The sequence below is a fragment of the Tenrec ecaudatus genome, chromosome 4, assembly GCF_050624435.1.
Source record: "Tenrec ecaudatus isolate mTenEca1 chromosome 4, mTenEca1.hap1, whole genome shotgun sequence".
Lineage (NCBI taxonomy): Eukaryota > Metazoa > Chordata > Mammalia > Afrosoricida > Tenrecidae > Tenrec > Tenrec ecaudatus.
Genome location: NC_134533.1, coordinates 75,622,483 through 75,642,273, shown reverse-complemented (window position 1 = coordinate 75,642,273; position 19,791 = coordinate 75,622,483). Strand labels below are relative to the sequence as shown.

Sequence of the window (19,791 nt, the reverse complement as noted above, 5' to 3'; positions counted from 1 at the left end):
AGCACTGCCTCGGAGGATGTTAGCAACCAGCTCTGAGTGGAGCTGGCACGTCCAGCGCCTCCCTCCTCTGGTTGGTGGAGCAGGCCAGGGGCGAGAGCGGGGCAAGAGCAGGCTGTGAAGCAGAGAGGGCGTCAGCTCTGGCCCCAGGCTTTGATGCCACGGCTGTTGCTCGCTTACCTTAGCAAAACCACTGCGCCTCTCTGGTCCTCACCTTACCAACCCGCGCAAGGACTGGCGCCCTCATCCCAGGGGCTGTTTGCGAGGGATGCAATTGGATGGGCAATTGTCGCAGCGCTCCTCAGCATCTGGAACCACGATTGACACATGACCGGCGTGGTTCCCCACTAAGAGGAGCAGTTGCATTTTGCACGAGGACGTCACACAATCTTTGAGCCGCTTGTAGAAAGCCTCCCACCGCCATCGCACGCCTCGCGGCTTCCTCGGGTGTGAACTAGAGATCGCACGACCTTCCTCGGCTGCCCCTTTGGAAGATCCGCGAGAGCTTGCTGCTGCCGTTCCTATTTACAGATGAAGACGGGGAGACTCAGAGAGGCGCAGGCCACGCAGCAGCCGCGTGGCATAAAAGAGAGGCAGAATTCAAGTGTTCTGGTTCCCAGGACCCGCTCAGAGGCAGAAGGAAGGGTGCTTGCTGGTGGGGCGCACCTCCGAAGTTGACCCTCTGTGGCCCTCCCCTCTCACAAGTGCTCCCGACAGATGGAAGCCACCACCGCTGACTTGTTAAAAATGACCCCCTGCGGGGCCATAAAGGAGGTGAGGTGGCAGCAGTCCTGAAAGTATCAGAAAGCAGGACCCAGTGTGTGCCAGCGTGCATGATGTCACTTAAGGGGCGTGGTCGGAAGCAGAAAGAGCAAGTGTGCCTGCTTTCAGTATGGCTTAGAAACAAGGGCAAAACCCCGGCCCTGCTCTCCTTGCGCACACAGTGGAGAACTCCCTCTGAGTTCTCAGGGGCGCACCATCTTTGCAGGTCATATATCATCCAGGCGCCCACACGGTGGACAGACTACCGTGCTCCAAATGTGGTCCAGGAGCCAGCATCCTCAGCCGAAACCTGGGAACTAGGGAGAAATCCATCTTCTCAGGCTCCTCCCTCCCCCGACTCCAAATCAAGGGAATGAACCTGTGCGGATGCGTAGCCGCCAACAGCTCACCGGAAGGCGGCGGAGCAGTCCTTGCTTGAGAAAGCTTGACTTTCCCACCCCACCCCCACCATCCAGGTTGGCTTAGCAAAGTGAGAGCATGTGCTGCTCTTTCCAAGCAAATCCGGTACGTGGGTAGCATCCAGGAGGAGAAACATTCCAGGTATTGGAGCCAGATCAAACTCGGATCCCTCTATGGAACCTTGCCCACTGGTGACTTTGGGCAAGTCCTGTTACCTCACCACATCCCAACCTGCGTGTCTGGAATGGAGGTAGCACGCCCTTGCTCTAGCCTGTTTGGGAAGGTAGAGGAATGTGATGGGTAATGTGCCTGGCTCAGGGCCTGACCCTCACTCGCTCCTCGGCGATGATGGCTGGGATTTGATGTGTACAACTGCCAGTCATTCAGGTTTGTGGGGAGAGTGCTCCCACGGATGCTCTGCACCAGGTGTGCCCCCTACACACGCAGCTTGCACACCACCCCATTGCCTGGACGCCGTGGCCCGCTAGTCTCACGCACCGCTGCACCAACCAGCTACTGTGTGTGTTTCTCTACTGGCCCCTTCATCGATGCATGACTCATTGCTTCATTCATGTCTCCATGTGTGCGTAGAAACCTAGGCAAGCAGCCATTCCTAGGGACATTGCAGGACAACCTCATTGAGATGGACATTCTCAGCGCCTCCCGCCATGATGGGGCTTACGGTGACGGGTAGGTGGCGTCCTCATGCTTCTCCTCTCTGTGTGTGCTCTCCCGGAACCTCCTGCACTTGCATGCAACCCCTGAGTCCTTCCCTCCCAGGGCATCTTGGGGAAGCCAGTGTCATCCTATTGCATGTCCATCCCCAAGTCCACGTTCACCTTGCTAGAGTTTATCCTTAGAAGACTCTGTCCCCCCGCATATTAACAGCAGCCTTGTTAATATGCAGCTCCTGCCATCTCATTGGCTGCCTTTGCCATTCTGAAAATCATCTCATGTAGCGATTTGTATTCTACAACCATGAAGCAACTTATATGCTGGTGGCAATGGGACTGCTCCCTGAATCTGGCAGGAGGTGAGACTTTCCAGGCAGCGTGTGGAAACCCTCCCAGGCCATGGTGAAAGCCACGCTGGGGAGGATTACCTGACATGCGTTTGGCCACAGCCATGTGTGCTGACTGTCCCAGGCGGCGCTCAAGACTAGTGAGGCAGTAGGATCCGATGCCCGCCTGCCCTATGAGCAGCTTTCACCAGGGGCTCAGAAGGGAGCAAGCCTGGCTTCTGAGCAGTTGTTTGAAAGCATTGGTTACAAGGGGGCCTCTTGGGCACAGCAGAGCTTCATGAGAGCATCTTCCAACGAGTGGGTATCCCACGCCCCACTCAAAGTACATCAGCAAAGCACGTGTTTGAGGGCGGGGGACCTTTGAAAGTCCGTTGCGTCCAGGTAGCAGAGCAGGATTTGAGATGGTTTCCAAGTAACTGCACTGCCTTTAGAGAAAGCACAGACTCACTGCCACGGAGTCGATCGGGACTCCGAGCGACCCTACAGGACAGAGAAGAGCAGCTCCAGGGTGTCTGAGACTAGAGCTGGCTGCAGGAGTAGAAAGCCCCGTTTGGTAGCTTGTTCCGTAGGAAATAGCAGCCAGCCAGCAGTCAGCCCCAGACCTTTCCAGGAGAAAGTTCCCCGTGCCTCATACCTCGTCCCATGGCCAGGGGGTGGGGTGCTAACACCTTCTTGCCTCCGCTTGGGAGGTTTGCCCCACGGGTAGGACTGCCCCCATTCGTCTCCCGTGGAAGCGTGCCTTCGTGTGCTGTTGTTGTGGCCTGGTACTTGGTTCCCCTTTTCTCATCCCCCTGTCTTCTCTGTGGTGGCGCTCATGCGCTCTCTCCAGGACCCCCATGCATGCTTCTGCTCTGTCCTCTACGTGTGTCGGGCATTCCCGGGGATATGCCAGGCCGCCACGGAGCCTGATGCGTGCTCCTGCTTCTCTCTGCCCACAGGCACTTCCTCTTCAAGCCAGGCGGCACCTCCCCGCTGTTCTGCACCACGTCCCCAGGGTACCCACTGACATCCAGCACCGTGTACTCCCCTCCACCTCGACCCCTGCCCCGCAGCACCTTCGCTCGGCCAGCCTTTAGCCTCAAGAAACCCTCCAAGTACTGTAACTGGAAGTGCACCGCCCTGAGCGCCATCGTCATCTCGGCCACCCTGGTCATCCTGCTGACTTACTTCGTGGGTAAGCACCTCCCTCGCCCCAGCCTCCCTCCGCTCCCCCTGGGCCCAGAGGGCAGCGGCCAAGACACCTGTGGGCACTGAAGGCTCCTCTGCAGCCTGGAGGTCAGAGCACAAACCTGCCAAAGGTCAGCCCGGTGTACTCCTCTTCCCCTCCCTTCTGCACGTGAGTGAGACCTTCTGAGAGCCAGAGAGGAAGGAGCCTTCTCATCTGCTCTCCGTGCGTCAAGGCACGCACTCACTAGCACTAGGCTTCAGGGTGCGTGTCACAGAGTGTTGTGCTACCGATGAAATGGCAAGTTGGGGAACCGGGCAGCAGGCAGGCCCCTTCCACGGGGGCCACGTAGCAACAGTGAGGAGAGGACCGAGAGGGCATGCCCTGGAATCAGCAGGGACCATCAGAGACGGGACTGCGCTGATCCTGACTGGACGCCAAGAAGCCTGTCTGGAGGTGTGAGGGTCGGGCACGATGGTCTGAGGGTGTTGGGGGAACCAAGGTCGAGCGTTCACTGGCGGCCAGAGAGCAGGGGACTCCTCACTGGGGACCAGCGGGCCTCAGGAAGCAGCATGAGCTGGGCACCAGAGTGCTGCACTTGGGTGAGGGGCTCCGCCGGAAGCACTGCCTGACTCAAGCAGCGCCACGCTGTTTTATGAATTTATAACAGCTGCCGGCCACGACTCACCTCTCTCTCTCTCTGGCCTTGGCCTTCTCCCAGGGCAGGTAGTAGTCTGAAGAAATCCATGTGCCTTGTGTAGAGGGAGTCATTGCCTGCAGGGAACACAGCCTGTGGGTGAAGGCATTCAGAGTGAGGTTGACTTAATCCTCAATGTCATTTCCATCCTTCTGCTGGTCAGACTCCGTTTTCATCCTTCGGCTTTCAGATTGGAAGCTAGAAAGTAGGTCAGGGCCAGCTTTCTCAGCTCTTGAACCCGTGCTAAGCAATTCTGAGGTAATTCTTTAAGCAAAGGAGTTTCTGTTATTCGGGGGCCTGGTCGGCGGTTGGTTTGATTTTGAGCGTAAGTCAAATAAAAAACAAGAACACCTGGCAGCGAGGAGCAGAGGAAACAGCCCTCCCAGTGGGGAAAGGACTTTGTAGCCAGTGACGTCATTGAGGAGGGCGGGGGCTCTCTGAGAGATGGTAGGGGCTCAGTGACTGTAAATGAACAATAGGGCATGGACCCACAGAATGTGAGGAAGGAATGTGCGCAGTGATAGATGTGGGTGAGCTAAACAGTCAGATTGCTTCTCAAGATTCCTGGATTTTACGAAGACAAATCATCAGGTAGACGACAGTGCTGCAAATGGGGAGGGAGGTCTCTGTCAACATTTCTAACTCAACGGCCTCTCCTGATCTAGCGGGTCCCTTGTTCCCTTTGTGAGGTTTGCCTTAGAGAACGTAAGGCTCTAAGGACCAGGATGGCATATGGGCTTCATCTTTTATTCTTTGTGATCAGTGATTGCTGCTCTGTCGAGTCGGGCTTAGAGGCTATGCTCAGACTCCATGGCAGATTGTCTCGGGGTTGATTAGTGATGTCTGTGGTGGTCACAGAATGGAGAAAAGTAATGCCATGTCAGGCACTTGCCATTCCTGCTCTGGGCCACTGGGTAAAGGAACTGACTAAGTCGAAGGCAGGGCCCAGCAAAACTCTGGAAGAGAAGGGTTACTACTTGGCACGAAAGTTCCTTTTGGTGGCACCAATACTGTGTCTCCAGCCATTGACTCAAGTCTTGCCCTTGATTGACACAGTTTTATGTCCTAAAGGAGTAGACTTTGGGGCAGGAAATGTCACTTTAGAACACTGTGAGAAACAGTCATTACGAAGAGCAAGGAGCTTGCTACACAGACGTCAGCGTGCTTTGCATCGGCATTTCCAGGTTTATGCTGTGTAGCTTAATTCAAAGAAAAAGAATAAAGCCCTTTCATGACCTAAAAAACTCTCTCTCTCTCTCTCTCTGGATTGTGTTTTTTTCCCTCTTCCACAGGCTTCTTTCTCTTCTGTCTCATAAGAGCACACGAGCAGTCTTCAGGTAGCACCAGGTAGAAATTGTTGTAGGAGACTAGGCGCTCCCTGTCACAGGATGCAAACCGAGCCTTGATGACCCTGTACCAAGAGTCCAACCCCAGCCTTCACTGAGTCACTTCATTTTTCTTCCCACATTGATAGTCCCTGAATCGCAGTTTGTGGATTTGACTTTTCATTCAGCAAACCACGTGGGCTACTTGCTGCGATCTAAGCACGGTACGAAGTGCTCTGGTTAAAGAATGAACACAGCCCCTCCTCTCGAGGGCTGCGTAGCCTCGCAAGCTTGCGCACTCAGAACGGTGGTCGAGCCAACGTGGGCGGTGCCCAGCCCCTCCTCGGAGCACGGGGAGGACCTCCTGGGAAAGATGGTCATTTAGCTGACTCCTGAAGTCGGGCTTACTGGAGCAGACACGGGGGAAGGATGGTCCAAACGGAGGGCAGTGGAAAGCCATTAGAGAGTGTTACGCGGTGGAAGGACATAATCAGACTTTCGTTGCAGAGCGGTTTTAGAAAGATCAGGGAAAAGAAGCACTCGCCGGCAGGAAGGAAGCGCAATGCAGCATCAGGAACAGCTGGAGGCCCGACCCTAGACGGTGATGGTGTAGGAAGAGGAAGATGTGTGTCTCTGGTTGGGGAGGCTTGTTGAGTCCACAGCAAGAATACACTGCTCTGATGAAACTCTAGGTACAAAAACATTCAGACCCGAATCTGGGTTTCCAACTGAAGGACTGGGTCAGATTGACAAGCCTGGGATGTCCCCTTGGCCACCCAGGGAAGGGGTTAGCCCCCTGCATCTCATTCCCATCTCATCCCATCCCATCTGAGTGCCTGCAGGCAGTTGCTGCGCTTTCTACACCCCATGCCCACCCCACCCCCATTTCCTACCTAGCAAACAGGCAGAGTCCTTGGCGCAGGAAGGTGTCTGTGAGCGTTGAGCGTGCTAGCGCAGCCGGATGGGTGTCAGCCTAGGTGCTTGGTCCCCTCCAGCTGCTGGGGCCAAGGAGGTTGCATCTTGTTGCTTGGCCATAATTACAGGCTGCGATGACTAACTTGTAAGAAACTATCAATCATTAAAAAGCAAATTAATTGTCTCAACCAAGCCCAAATAGCCTTAACAAAGACGTCTCCAGCAGACCAACCGATCTAATCAACAGGCAAAAGCACAGATATTTAATTAGATTTTTGATGAAAAATTGTGTTTAATTTCAAGTATAATCAATTATTAATTACTATAATGAGTGAGTCTGACTGGGTTTACTAATTAACTCATTTAAAAATTATGAATAACCTTTTCATTTGTAATTATTTTCTACATCCTATCAAGTTCCAGATAAGAATTGTATCGCCTCACCAGCAGAGGGGGAGGTCCAAAGCAAAGAGCCCAAAGGCTTGGTCTCGCACTGGTATCTGCGCCGTGGCTGAATGGGAGCGGTGACAGCTCTATTTGAAGTGAACTTTCTGAGTTGCGGGAAAGTCTCTGGGGAAATGAGCAGCCAGTGGCCTTTGACTTACAGCAACATCTGCAGCTATCTTCACAGGAAGATAGAGAAATGGGTGCCTGGCTGCCGCCCACCAAGGCTGCAGGGCCTCTGATCTCAGGCCATCTCCTCTCCCCCTGGCAGGTTCCTGGGCCCTTCTGGCTCTGGGTAGAAATCCTGTAGGATCTCTTCAGAGGAAGAAGGCATATCTTTGGCTCCACAGGATACCTACTCAGAAAGGCAGCCATTGCTGTATTCTCATCTTCTTCCTATTAAGAACATTTCAGGTCCTTGTTAGTGTCTGTTTGAATATTGCACCTTTTCTGTAGACAGCTCCTGTCTGCAGAACAAGACCAGAGAGAATAAGACAAGGGGCTTCAACGCAGCCCGTGTGCTTTGCAAAGCCCCACATCGGGGATGGCTGATTACATGTCAACAGGGCACGAATACATTATTTTATTGCGTTTCATTTTTTCTAAGATACTTTCACTCCCCAGAAGAAAGCAGTGTGGTGGCACAGAGCAATAGAAATTGCAGGGCCACTGTTTATGGTTAATCGTAAGGTGAGTTCGCTTTGTCTGTGTCCCACTGCCTCGCTCTGTGTTGAGTGAGCCCTTCGGCTCTGCATGCTAACATCCCGGGGCGTTACCGCCACTAGGTTCACAGCCACAGACATGAGAGCCTTAGAGCGGACCCCATCCCATCTTCAGATGCTCAAGGGCAGAGCTGTGGTTCACCCAGCCCTGGGCACTTGGCCTCTTTCGCCTTTCCTCTCTCCTCTGCCTCTCTCCCTATGCCATCACCCCAACGCTATTGGGGGATGAGTGTGATTTCCTGTATTTTCCAGATGAGGAAACTATAGTTCAGAGAAGCTAAGCAACTTGCCGGTGTCACACCATCAGTCAGTTACCTAGCTGAGATTCACAACAAGACGAGATTCCAAAGACCACCCCCATGGGCCACTGTGCTAGCGATCCTGGGCTCCAGCAGATGACAAAGAATCAGAAGATGCCACCGCTTTCTGACTGAGTGAACTGCGCGATTCTCTGAGCTTCCACATCCACTTTGCTGATGGTCCGTATACTGGACGTGGTGGGAATGACCAGCCCCATCTTAGGAGGAGGAAGCTGTGAACAGCATCCTGGCCAGCCTCCTTTGAGATATCAGTCCCCCTGCCTGCAAACACCACGAACTGAGGCAAGTTTGCTCAAACACGTGGCGCCTGGTATCCCATCTGGACAGTGAGGGTCGTAATGACAATGGTGACATCGAGGGTCAGATCATTTACCCGAAGCACCTTGCTCACAAGTGCAGGTAAGCACTCCCCCACCAAAAGTGAGATACTCTTCCTGTTGATGCAGTCGTTGGCATAGATAAGGAAGGACACCTGTCAGTGTGGGAGAATGATGGGCTTCCTGCTGGCATACAGTTACAGTCTCAGAAACTCACAGGGCGGTTCGCCCCAACTCCATGGGGCTGTCATGGACCCACACTGATTTGATGGCAGCGAGTGAGATGCCGATTAGTTGTAGTGTTCAAGCAGAACTGGGGCCGGGCCCGTAGCCCAGCAGCACCTACAGGCTTCCCTGGCTGTGTTCGTCCCAAAGGCAGCTGGCAGAACAACCCGGGGATCTGTCAGAAACATTTGTAGGACTGCCGTGCCATGCCAGGGAAGCAGCACCTCACATCACTTCTTTATCTGGGACAGAAGTCGAGTTTCGTTTTGCTGCGAGTTTCCTGTGCCCAGAGAAAACTGACGGCTTCCTCACGCGCCGCCTCTCTACAGAAGAAGCAGCCACTGCGTGCCCCCGCAGAGCAGCCTTGGATTAATACCGTCAGGACTCTTTAAGCACCTGTCTTTGCCAGCAAGGCCTTTGGAATAGGAAATGAAAACATCTTGCAATAAGATAAGAACCAAGAATGGATTACCATTGAAACAGATTGGGAGTTATCCTGAGATGGCATTATCTATCTATCTATCTATCTATCTATCTATCTATCTATCTATCCATCCATCCATCCATCCCTTATTTCTGCCTCTGCCCTGCAGGACAAGAGTCATTTACGGGGATTTCTCAAAGGCACCACAGAGTTTGGGCTGGAAAAGAAGATGCGTTTCAGAGTCTGGCCACGTTGGTGGGAGCCTCCGCTCCGCCCAGGCCAGCGGGGCAGCCTTGGGGGTCCTCGGCTTCCTCCCCTGCGGAAGAGGAAGAAGAGTTCTTCCCTCCTGAAGTTATGGAGAGGCTCTTGGAAGACACCCAGGTGGTGGCGGAGAGCACAAGCGTAGTAATGACGGGCAGAGTCCTTTGGTGGTGACCCCGGGAGGTTGTCAGACCTTCCTTGCACGTGTGTTTTCTCATCCGGGATGGTCTCGGCAGGCCCTTCCCAGTCTGTGGTTCTACCTGTAGGATGTCACACCGGGACACACACGGGTGGGTCACACAGGTGGGTTGCAACGACTTCACAGGAACTAGACTTTCTAGTGAGCAATGAAGGTGAAAAAACTTTTTCTTAAATTAGGTCACACCTAAAGCTGATTATGAATAGCCAAAAAAAAAAAAAACCCTGACCATTAAAGCGGTGAGAGTTTAATGTACAAGGGGGGGTTTTCTAAGCTTAATTGCAGCTTTTCCAAAGATGGCCGTTGGCGAGCTGGTTGAGCTGTGACTGCATCTCCTGGTCTGGAATGGGAGTCGGCACACTGCGGCTCTCAAAGTCATACCTGTCTCTTTTGGTCACACAGGTGGCTCTGAAGGAAAATCTAGAACCCATGTAAAGGGGGTCACCCGGCTCATGGTGATTTCATCTGTACAAAGATATGTATGGGTCCTAGGTACTGTTTACATTGTTGCGACGGACAAGACTGGCTCTTCTGTCTCAAACATGTGTCTAGAAGAAGCCTGGGGCGTCCGGTGTTCTGAGGGTACCTGGGCTGCGTCAGTAAGAGGGGTCTCTGTAGTGGGACTTGCGACGCGCTGTGCTGGCTCTCGAGATCGCTGACACCTCTCCACTCGCCCTTGAGCATCGCAGCAGTCCAGCTACTGGCTGCCCTTCTCTTTAAGGAGTCTGCTGCGCAGGGCCCCACCCCCTGTCTCTGCAGGCCTCAGTCTCTGCTGCACACCTCAGTCTCTGCTGCACACGCAGTCTCTAGCCCGGAGCATGCTAAGAGTTGACTGAGCCAATGGCCTTATTAAAGGATTGGCACTGTCAAGAATATTCTAAGCAAAAGAAGAACTAGATGCGACAAAACCATGGTGGTTTCGTGTCCTGAGATTCACGTGCAGGTGACATAACCATGCAGCGAGTAGGAAATGGATTAGAAGAGGCCACGGTGATTGTCCTCCCTGTGCCCTCAATTATCCCCCTCTGGTTCAGCTCAGGCTAGCCTGGGGGCTCAGAAGCCATTTGCCTCCTAAGCTTGGACTTGTTGCACTTTGGGCCTGGGTGTCATTAGTGGGCAATAAGATACATTTTCTCTCCTTCGTCTTTGCCTTCACATCAGGCCTGTTGGACAGAAGCCATAGATTTAGAAGCTTTATGATCCCAGAGAATAGGAGAAGGAGATGACTAAACTTGGTCATTTAGGAGAAAAGGAAGAAAAAGCCCATGAAGATACAGGCTCTTGTATTAAAGCTGTTCTCTCTAAGAGTGCTTCCTCCATGCTGCTCTGTGGGAATTGCTAATAGCAAGACATATATAGATGGTTCTCTTCAGAACAGGCCCCAGACAAGTTTGTGCCAGCCCCCAGCAAGGCAGGCTTCAGCAGAGTGGAGTGGTTCTTCTGTCATCGTGGGCAGAACTGGCCTTGCTCTGTGGGGCTACCGGGACAGAAGCAGCCCGAGGGGTGCAGACAATGGGAAACACCCTTACGAGAGAGGGTGTTTCTTTTAGCTGGGCCACCCAGGCAAGGACTTAAATTCCTTAAACTGTAATTTCCTCATCCATAAAATAGAAGTAAAAGAGAGCAAACAAAAGACTAGCCATAAGTATTGACGCTCAACATGTTTCAGCTAAGTAAGAAAGAAAATGACCGAAGGTGCAGAGCTGCCCTGTGATAGAAGAGTTTGGTGCTGCTGCTGTTACTGGGCACCATTGAGCCTGTTCTGACCCCTAGCGCCCTGATGCACATCAGAGCCAAGCTCTGCCCGGTCCTGGGACATCCTCACAGGACATCCGTGAGCCCATGGTTGCAGCCACTGTGCCAGTCCATCTCCTTAAGGGCCTTCCTGCCTTCACTGCCCCTGGACTTTGCCAGCGTGATGTCCTCCTCCAGGGACTGGCCTCTCTTGGCAGCATGTCCGAAGTATGTAAGATACAGCCTCGCCATCCTTGCCTCCATGGGACACTCTGGCCTTATTTCTCCCAAGATAGATTGGTTTGCCCTTTTAGCATTCCATGGTACCTCCAATATTCTCCTCCTTCACAGCACACATGTATCCATCCCTCAGTCTTTATTCCCAGTCCAGCTGCCACGCACATATGATGCGGCTGCGAATACCATGGCTTGGGTCAGACACACATTGGTCCTCAAAGTAACATCTTTGCTTTCCAATGTCAGAGGATAGTAAGATCCTAGACCATACTCCCCAGGCTTAGTGTCCTACCGTCTTTCAGGAAGGAAAAAACTGGTACTTGGAGCCCTGCCCCAGCAATTACAATCTTGGTCCTGTAGCCCATAATCTAGGCCCAAGTGTAGCTCTGTGCTTTTGCGGGCTCTGTGGGTCCTCCCAGCAACCCCCCCCCCCAGCACACCCCACCCCCGAGGATAAAATAGCTCACTTTGGGAAACACTGCTAGCAAACTAATGACAGCGAGTTATCGTTTCTGTGTACGGCAATGGGTGGGTACCGGGCCTGGAGAAAGAGGCAGGTGGAAGGGCTGCTTGACCGTAGCTGTGGATTTCAGCGTAGCAATGGTAGTGAGGGGGCCAGAAACACAACCTCAGCCTCACTCTCCCACCTTCTCCCATGGGGAAACCCAGCCAGAAGCCCTTTGATCCAGGCTTTGTGAGTCCGCTCCCAGGGCACAGAGCAGCGTGGAAGAGGATAGAGAGCGAGTCTGGAGGACAAATGGACGATGGCAGCAGAACCACTGCTCATGAACTCTTTCCCTAGCAATGTGCGAGGATCGAAACCAAACTGCTCCGTCGGCCATGTTGCCAGAGAAAAGACTCCCTGAGGTGTAATGTATATACAGAAAATCCATATTTTTAAGTGTCTCATTCTATGAAAATCTGAGAAGTACCTAGTCACCTACCTATCGACACATTAACGGCACGGGACATTTCCATCCTCCCACAACATTGCCATCTGCCCAACGGGAGTGAAGAAAATCAGTGACATGGAAACAAGTACCGTCGTCCAGCAGACTCCTGGGTCATGCGAACCGAAGAACTAGATCAGGCGCCCTCAAACTACGGCCCACGGGCCACATGTGGCCCGCCGAGGACATTTCTCCAGCCCGCTGGGTGTTTTTTCCCCGTTTGTTTGTTTTTTATTTCAAAATAAGATATGTGCAGTATGTGTAGGAATTTGTTCATAGTTTTTTGGTTTTTTTTTAAACTATAATCCAGCCCTCCAACAGGTCGGAGAGACAGTGAACGACCCCTGTTTAAAAAGTTGAGGACCCCTGATCTAGATGGTGCCAGCTACCTCTGCTGGTGGTCTGGAAGGGATGAGGGAAACTGCAACACAACACACAACGCGAATTGCTGGTTCTAAGACAAATCAGACATACTGATGCGAAAGACCAGCAGGGAACCCCTGAGACTGTGGCCCTCACTCTTCAGGCCTGGGACAGAACATCGGCTCTCTGGCTCAACTTTCAGCCTACCGGTAGACAGGCTTACACGATGACCATGCACACCAGCGAGAGGACTCCGTCGAAAAATCAAAAGGGCAGCATCTGCCCAGGGACGGCGGTCAGGAGGCGGGGACGGACAGATGGAAAGGACAACGGGAGCAGGGGAAGAGCGCGGTCACATTTTCTCTCGGTCACAAAATGAAATGGTTTCCTCTGTAAATTTTTATTCCAAACATTTCTCTGTCGAGTTTCAACTTCTTGCTGCCCCTCTGTCATCGATCCGCTCCCTTCACACCCAGCCATTTGCTAAGCACTCCGTTTCCATCGTTTCAGGAACTACTTTTGAGAAGTAATTATTTACTGGATTCAAAATCAGATAACATTCAAATTCTAACAAATTAAAGTGTTTGGGAGAAAAAATATATAAAGTGTAATATAGCATTCGAGATAGAAAAGCAGGCGAATGAACCGTTGTGGCGGCATCTGTCCTAGAAGGCACAGGAGGCCACAGCCTTCGGGAAGTCCGTGGGGATGTTTCCAGGGAAGTGATGCCACATGTGGGAAGGGAACAAACCTGGCAGAAGTCTCTCCCCTCACCTCGTGTTCAAGAGCTCACTGACTTGAGCCTCTCGTGAAGGGAGCAAAAGGAGCCTGCCTTGTGTCATTGATCGTGCCGTGTTCTCCATTACATCGCATCATCCTGAGTTTTGACACGCAGGTCATCTGGAGGATTCGACGGCAGGACATAGTCCTTTGGCTCCTGTGGGCAAACATGCCCACGATGCCACCCAGCCACGTGTTCCAAATGTACTGAAGAAGAGACTGGAGTAGAAGGACACTATAGGTTCGAATGAAGATGGGGCTTAAGTAGCACTTTTAATTACCGGAACACTGGCCAGACTGTTTCCTAACTTTTCCGTAATGACCGAAATCCACTAAATAATACTTTGTTGCTGCTACGCAGTGCCCCAAGTGGGTTCTGGATCACGGCGGCCCTATGTACAACCTAGGGTCGGGCCTGGGACCAGCCTCAAAACTGGTGCTGTAGTGGAGCCCATGTCACTGTGGATCACTGACCTCCGACTTGGAAAAATGTCCTCCTCCACGGCTGTCCCCTCCTGACAATGTGTCCCCCGAATGCACTTAATTATCCAGTTCTACAGCTAGCTTTCCCATATAAATCTTTTCCTCAGCCCATAGATTAAACTTTGTTCTGTGACTATTACACAACAATGCCTTATATGTTCAATATACTTTATAATTTGCAAAGAATTTTTATTAAATTTAATCCTTACGAGAACCTGGGAGATGGTGCTCTATGATTTCTGTAGATGAAAAATACATAGTGGTTTTATTATTTGTGGTGCAGCCGGGAAGGGCCAGCGCTGGCAGCCTGGTCTCTTTCTGTAGAAATCCTCCCCCACCTGTGACGTCGTTGGCTCGAGAAGCCAAAGTAGAGACGAGTACCAGCTGGGCACAGGGTCCACCTGTGTGCACACCATCAGAGCCGTGTACATGCGAGCGGGGCAGAAATGGTATGGACCTGGGGCTAGCGCTGGCAATGGTCATTTTTAACTAGGGAGAATGAGTGAAATCCTCACAAAAGAGTTGACTTTTCACTAAGGCCTTATAGAATTGGTAGTTTTTCCAAAAGTTGCCATTCCACACAGAGGCTTTGTATTCGCCATACTCCAGAGGCTGGACAGGCAAATCTGTCCAAGAGCCGGTAGAAGCCCCACAGCCTGCCACTCCTGGCCAGGAAGAAGTCGTGTGAGCTGTAGATACTGTGTGCACCGAGCATTGAAAGGACTCCTTTACAAGCATTCCTGGGGGGAAGAGAGAGCACCCTAAGTGTCTCCTGCCAGGGCAATACTGCCGACCAAACTCGATGGATAAGCAAATCAGTGAAACTGACTCTGGCCTCCTCCTCCCACCCATGATTGTCATTTTTAACACCTTTACCCCTAATCAGGAGGGCAGTGCGTTAGTGGGCAGGAGCAGCTCCCTGTCCATCTGGACTTGACTTCGTAAATGTATGACCTTGAGCATGTTGTCGAACCTCTTTCAGCACCAATGTTTATTTTAAAATCTTACAAAAGTGGGTAGCAATACCCACGTCATGGGACTCTGTGAGAATTCAACGATATGATGCATATGAACCAGAGTGCTTGGTACAATGCTCACCTAATGGCCATGGGCCTGATCACCATCATCCTCGCTGTGCTATTGGGGACTTCACTCTAACTTCTTCGGGCAAGAACTGTTTCAAACCAGGATTCAGGAAACATGAGGGAAGGAAGAAAGGAAACCCACATTGGCTGAGTCCCACTCTGTGCACAGACTAGAACAGGGAGACAAGGAAAGGCAGCGTGTTCCGCCAGAGCTGGAAAACGCCTACGAGGCCACAGCCCAGGACGCTGTGAAGCAGGGACATCAAACACTCAGTTCTGTGAGCTTCTAGAGTGTTCTTTCAAACGGCTTCTCAGTATAAAGAAATATTATCCCAAGTTACAAATCTGGGTGACAGGCTCCCCGTTAAGCTGTCTGCCCTCATTCCTCTCACCAAAGTGACTGTTCCAGGGAGAAAGGGCCTATCCTAATAATGTATACACACATTAAAACTCCATTTAGATGTACAGTGGGGACCACCTCCTCATTGACTTTGATCGTGGAAAAAAAGCAGTCACATGGTTGGTCTGCCAAAGGAATTCAGCAAACAGAAGCGTTGCTCGGTAGAGTCTTGTGTGCTTTCTAGTAGCCGTGGAGATGAAACTTAGCAACAAGCATCTCTTCCCTGAATGATAAACTCCTAAGCGCTAACTAAGCACACTCTTCTCCTGCCCGGTTATTACCAGGGAAGGGGGAATGGGTAATGAGAGGCTGGCCCTTTGATACGTGCACGCACCTCCGCATAGGAATGCTTTAAAGAGCCTTGTGAGTGGGATTGGCCCACTGGAAACCAGCGTCCCAGAGGACACCTGTGCAGAGCTTGAGGCCAGCATTTTCCCTCCTCCGGGGAAATTAGAGCTGGTGGTGGGCAGCTCACTCTGCAGAGCATCTTGATGATCCTGTGGTTGGCTTTGACCCCGGGATCGTTAGTGAGTTCCTGAACACGAGGTGAGGGGAGAGGCTTCTGCCAGGTTTGTTCCCTTCCCACACGTGGCATCACTTCCTTGGGTATTTCCTCTCTTGTCAGTGGTTGGATCAGAAGCTGTACTGTGATCCTGATCAGGACTGAATGGAAGCCCAAGCTACCCGAGGAATGGATGAAGATGAGATTGGGGCTTGGAATCTTGGTGGTGCTCTGGTATTTGGTGCAGTTTTAGACAATTTTTGAGCTCTAATTTTCTAGATTAGATTAATTATATTAGATGAAGAATACGGTGACTAATATAGAAAACAGGATTGCCAAGAGTATACACCGTAAAACTTTGTGAGTCTGAATGACACAGTGTGTGAATCCTCTCTGTCATGGACAGGGTCAGACTTGAATACATGGGAGCTCTTACTGCTCTAAAGGAGCACTGGTGGTACAGTGATGCTGGACTGTGGTCAGCATGGTCAGCAGTTCTACACCACCAGCAGGTGCTCAGGGGAAAGACTGAGCTTTCTACTCCAGTGAATAGTTACAGTCTGAGAAACCCACAGCGGGTCGCCCTGACTCAGCATTGACTTGATGGCAGTGAGTTTGGTTGGTTGGTTGGTTGGTGTTTGGATATTTCTTCAATAATTCCCATTATACCTGTCTCCTCCTAGTCTCCTTTCAGTCCTCCAGGCTAGGTAATGGAGGGTAGAAATTAAAGGAAAGGGGGTCTATAGGGAAGACCCTATGATTGCCTAATATTACCTATCGAAATGGGTACATTTCCTTTACCTTAATCCAAAGGACACAGAAAAAAAAGAAAAGGAAGGAAGAGAGGATAAACCCCCACCACTGCCACCAAGTTGATTCTGACTCATAGCCACCCTCTAGGGCAATGCAGAGCGCCTCGCTAGGGTTTCTGAGACTGTAAATCTTTATATGAGCGGACTGCCTCATCTTTCTCCCACATAGCTTCTGATGGGTTTGAGCCACCAACCTTGAATTTAGCACTTCAAGGATTCACTTAGTCCGCAGGAGAGAATTCTGGATCTGTGAGTGCAGTGTCTGACGCCGGAGCACGTTCTGAGGATGCCTTGACGAGGTCATTTACTGAAAAGAGCTTTGAACTAGCAGTATGGAGACTTGTGTTCAGGTCCTGGATGACCACAAATGTGCTGAGCAAGCCTCAGTGTCCAGATCTGTGCAGCGACTGGATTGGCTGGACTGGTAACCTACAAGTTAAATAGTAATGACATCCCCTGGAAAATACAGCAAAAATTAGGGCTTCCCAACTCCCCCAGGTCCTGAAAGCATCTTACAATGTTCAGTCTCTGAAAAGCATGGTACACCATACAAATGAGGATGATGAGAATGATCATGTCGCCATCAATGAAGGCTACCAACTAGTATTATACGTAGCAAATCCCAGGCCTCACGGTAAGCTCACAGCACATTACACACATGACCTCCTTGACTCTTTGTGACAGCTCTTGGGGGTTGGGATTACGGTCATTATTTTCTCAAGGTTGATGTAAGGACCGAATGGGCGAATGCTGAGACTCCACGTATCTGCTGCGGCCCGTGCGTTGACAGGACCTCCCCTCCTCTGCCATCCTCCTCTTGCACCATCTGCTCCTGCGATGATGTCGTTAACAATTCATTTTTAATGTAAAATGGCTTTAAAGTAAGGTTAGAAGCTAGAGAAGAAAATACTAGGGGGCTTCAAAAAGTTTGTGTGAAAATCCCATTATCTTTCAATTCCATGTTTCCCTGCATGTCCCCATAACTCCACCACCGTGATTGGAAGCTGGACGTCATTTTTATGTTTTGCTTCTCAGATTACGTTTTCAGAAAAGTGTACCTGGTCTCACCGTGATAAGTCAGACAACACATGGAATTGTGTGGTTGGCTTTTTTTTTTTCCTTTTGATGTTGTGTCTTCGACATTTTCCCTCCTTGCGCATACTCACGAGAAGGAATGTGCCTGCGTCGTAATTTAACCTGGTTGTTTTCCTATTTGTAGACACAGCGTTATCTGGGCAGCTCCTTCTCTGCAGTTACCCTGCAGTGGCCATCTCTGTGGACAGGAGTGCTTCAGAGGTTGGGCCTTGGGGATGTTGTGGATTTGTAGCCAAACCAGGAACCAGAGCCTTGGCAATAAACCGACCATCTGGGGTCACCGTAAATCAGAAAACTCCACTGACTTCGAGTTTGTAGAAACCAAACTTCAGTTTTTCTAAAAGAACAACGAGAAAGTGGGTAGTGACAGGATAAAACAGAAAAGGCGGGCGGGGGGGGGGGTCCTCCCTGTGTCTGGGCTCCTTTCCACCATCTTTTGAAACCAAAAATGCCACTCAAAAACAACTCTCTCATCAGTGAGGCCGGGCAGGGGAGCAAACACTTTGCCAGAGACCGGCAAAAATGGTTTCCATAGTAACGTAGGGGTTGCACATTGGGTTAGCAGTTCTAAACCACCAATGACTCTGCAGAATAAAGAGGAGGCTTTCTATTCCTGTGGGATTCCTTGGTGGTGTGGAGCAGTTACGCTTTGGGCTGCGATCCACACTGTCGGCATCCGAAACCACCAGTAGCTCAGAGGGAGAAAGACTGGGCTTTCAACTCCCATAAATAGTACAGTCCCGAAAACCCACAGGGCAGTGCTACACTGCCCTACGGGGTCTCCAAGCATCAGAGCAGACCGATGGCCGCGAGTTTGTTCGAGTTTTGTATTGGTGGATGGGGCTCCTCTGGTCCAGGGTCTCTGTTTGCTCCCCTGCCTCGTCTCTTTATTACCCGGAGGTGCTAATGCGTAGGCGCAGCAAGTCCTTGCATTCGATTCTCGGAGGGGAAAAGTGCATCCTGTGGATGACGGAAACTCAGCTGCGCTTCCACTGGTGACTTCTGCCTAACGACTTTGCTAATTGCCTCCCACTGCCTGGGTGCTGGGGGGAGCCTTTCATTGTCTGAATAGCTATTGAGCATTTTTCTTAAAAATGTCAGGACGGAGCGCGCACTTTGCGAGCCATCTCTCATGTCTTGCTGGGCAGGCAAGGCGACAGGAAAATGTCAGCCCTGGGATCTGATTGACCAGGGCAGAGGGAAGCAGAACCGCCCGCCCCTCGCCGGTGGCTTTTAGAAATCATTAACATTTCGATGCGAGTGATCCTGCAGACCTGCAGCCTCTCCACAGCCTTTTCCGGAACTCTTCAGCATCTTTTCAACTTTTCACTGAATTACAAAGTCGTCTAAAAGCAAAACTAATACGCGGCTCTTTCTTTTTTAACTAGGTCATGTTCAGTATATTTGGGGAGGGTTTACACACCAGAAATACGCACCACTGGGTAAACTTTAGGTAAGTGTGAGATAGACATCAGTGTTGGCGTAGGAAAATGGGCGATATAACGGTACAACTTAGGTCGTTTGGGTGTGTCTGTCCTTCCGTAGGCACCTTGGTGATGCTATGTGGGCCAATTGTTGGCCTTCTCAAAGATGGGTGGTTCAAGCCCACCCCCGGCTCCGAGGGCGAAAGACCGTTACCAGTGCCCCAGGAGCCGGAACCGACTCGATGGGAGTGGCTTTAGTGCCAAGGTCATCCTTAGAGTCGGCTGGAGAGGACCAGGCGTGCTTCTTGGCCTTTTGTGAGTGACCGATGCTCCCTCCAAGCTGTTTGGATACCATGTGCTTGTGGGCCACCCCCACCCCAAGAACAAATCAAAACCCACTGCCAGTAAGTCGATTCTGGCTCACAGCGACCCAATGGAGGCTCTCGCGAGGCTGTAAACTGTTTATGGGACTAGATCGCCTCATCTTTCCCCGTGGAACAGCTGATGGATTCGAACTGCTGAACCTGCCGTCAGCCATCCTTTGTTTAACTGCCAGTGCCGCGGGAGCTCTAGAAAATGTTTCTCAAACATGTATTTCCTTCTTTCTTAAACTGGTCGTTTTACGTGGCCTTTGTTCTATCGCCTAAGTGAACGGAGCCTGGTTTAAACACAGGCTCCTGCCTTTGAAGGTAGCTATGCATGTGCACCAGGC

The 19,791-nt window shown here is 51.3% G+C and overlaps 1 protein-coding gene across 4 annotated transcripts in view; it reads left to right on the top strand.

Annotated features, from left to right (window-relative positions):
- TENM4 (teneurin transmembrane protein 4) overlaps nucleotides 1-19,791 on the top strand; it is a 913,628-nt gene that overhangs the window by 663,898 nt on the left and 229,939 nt on the right. For all 4 annotated transcript variants that reach the window (XM_075546361.1, XM_075546358.1, XM_075546360.1 and 1 more), the window contains 2 exons: nucleotides 1,771-1,869; nucleotides 3,139-3,374. In XM_075546361.1, the coding sequence (XP_075402476.1) occupies nucleotides 1,771-1,869; nucleotides 3,139-3,374 (335 nt within the window). The remainder of the gene's footprint in view (nucleotides 1-1,770; nucleotides 1,870-3,138; nucleotides 3,375-19,791) is intronic.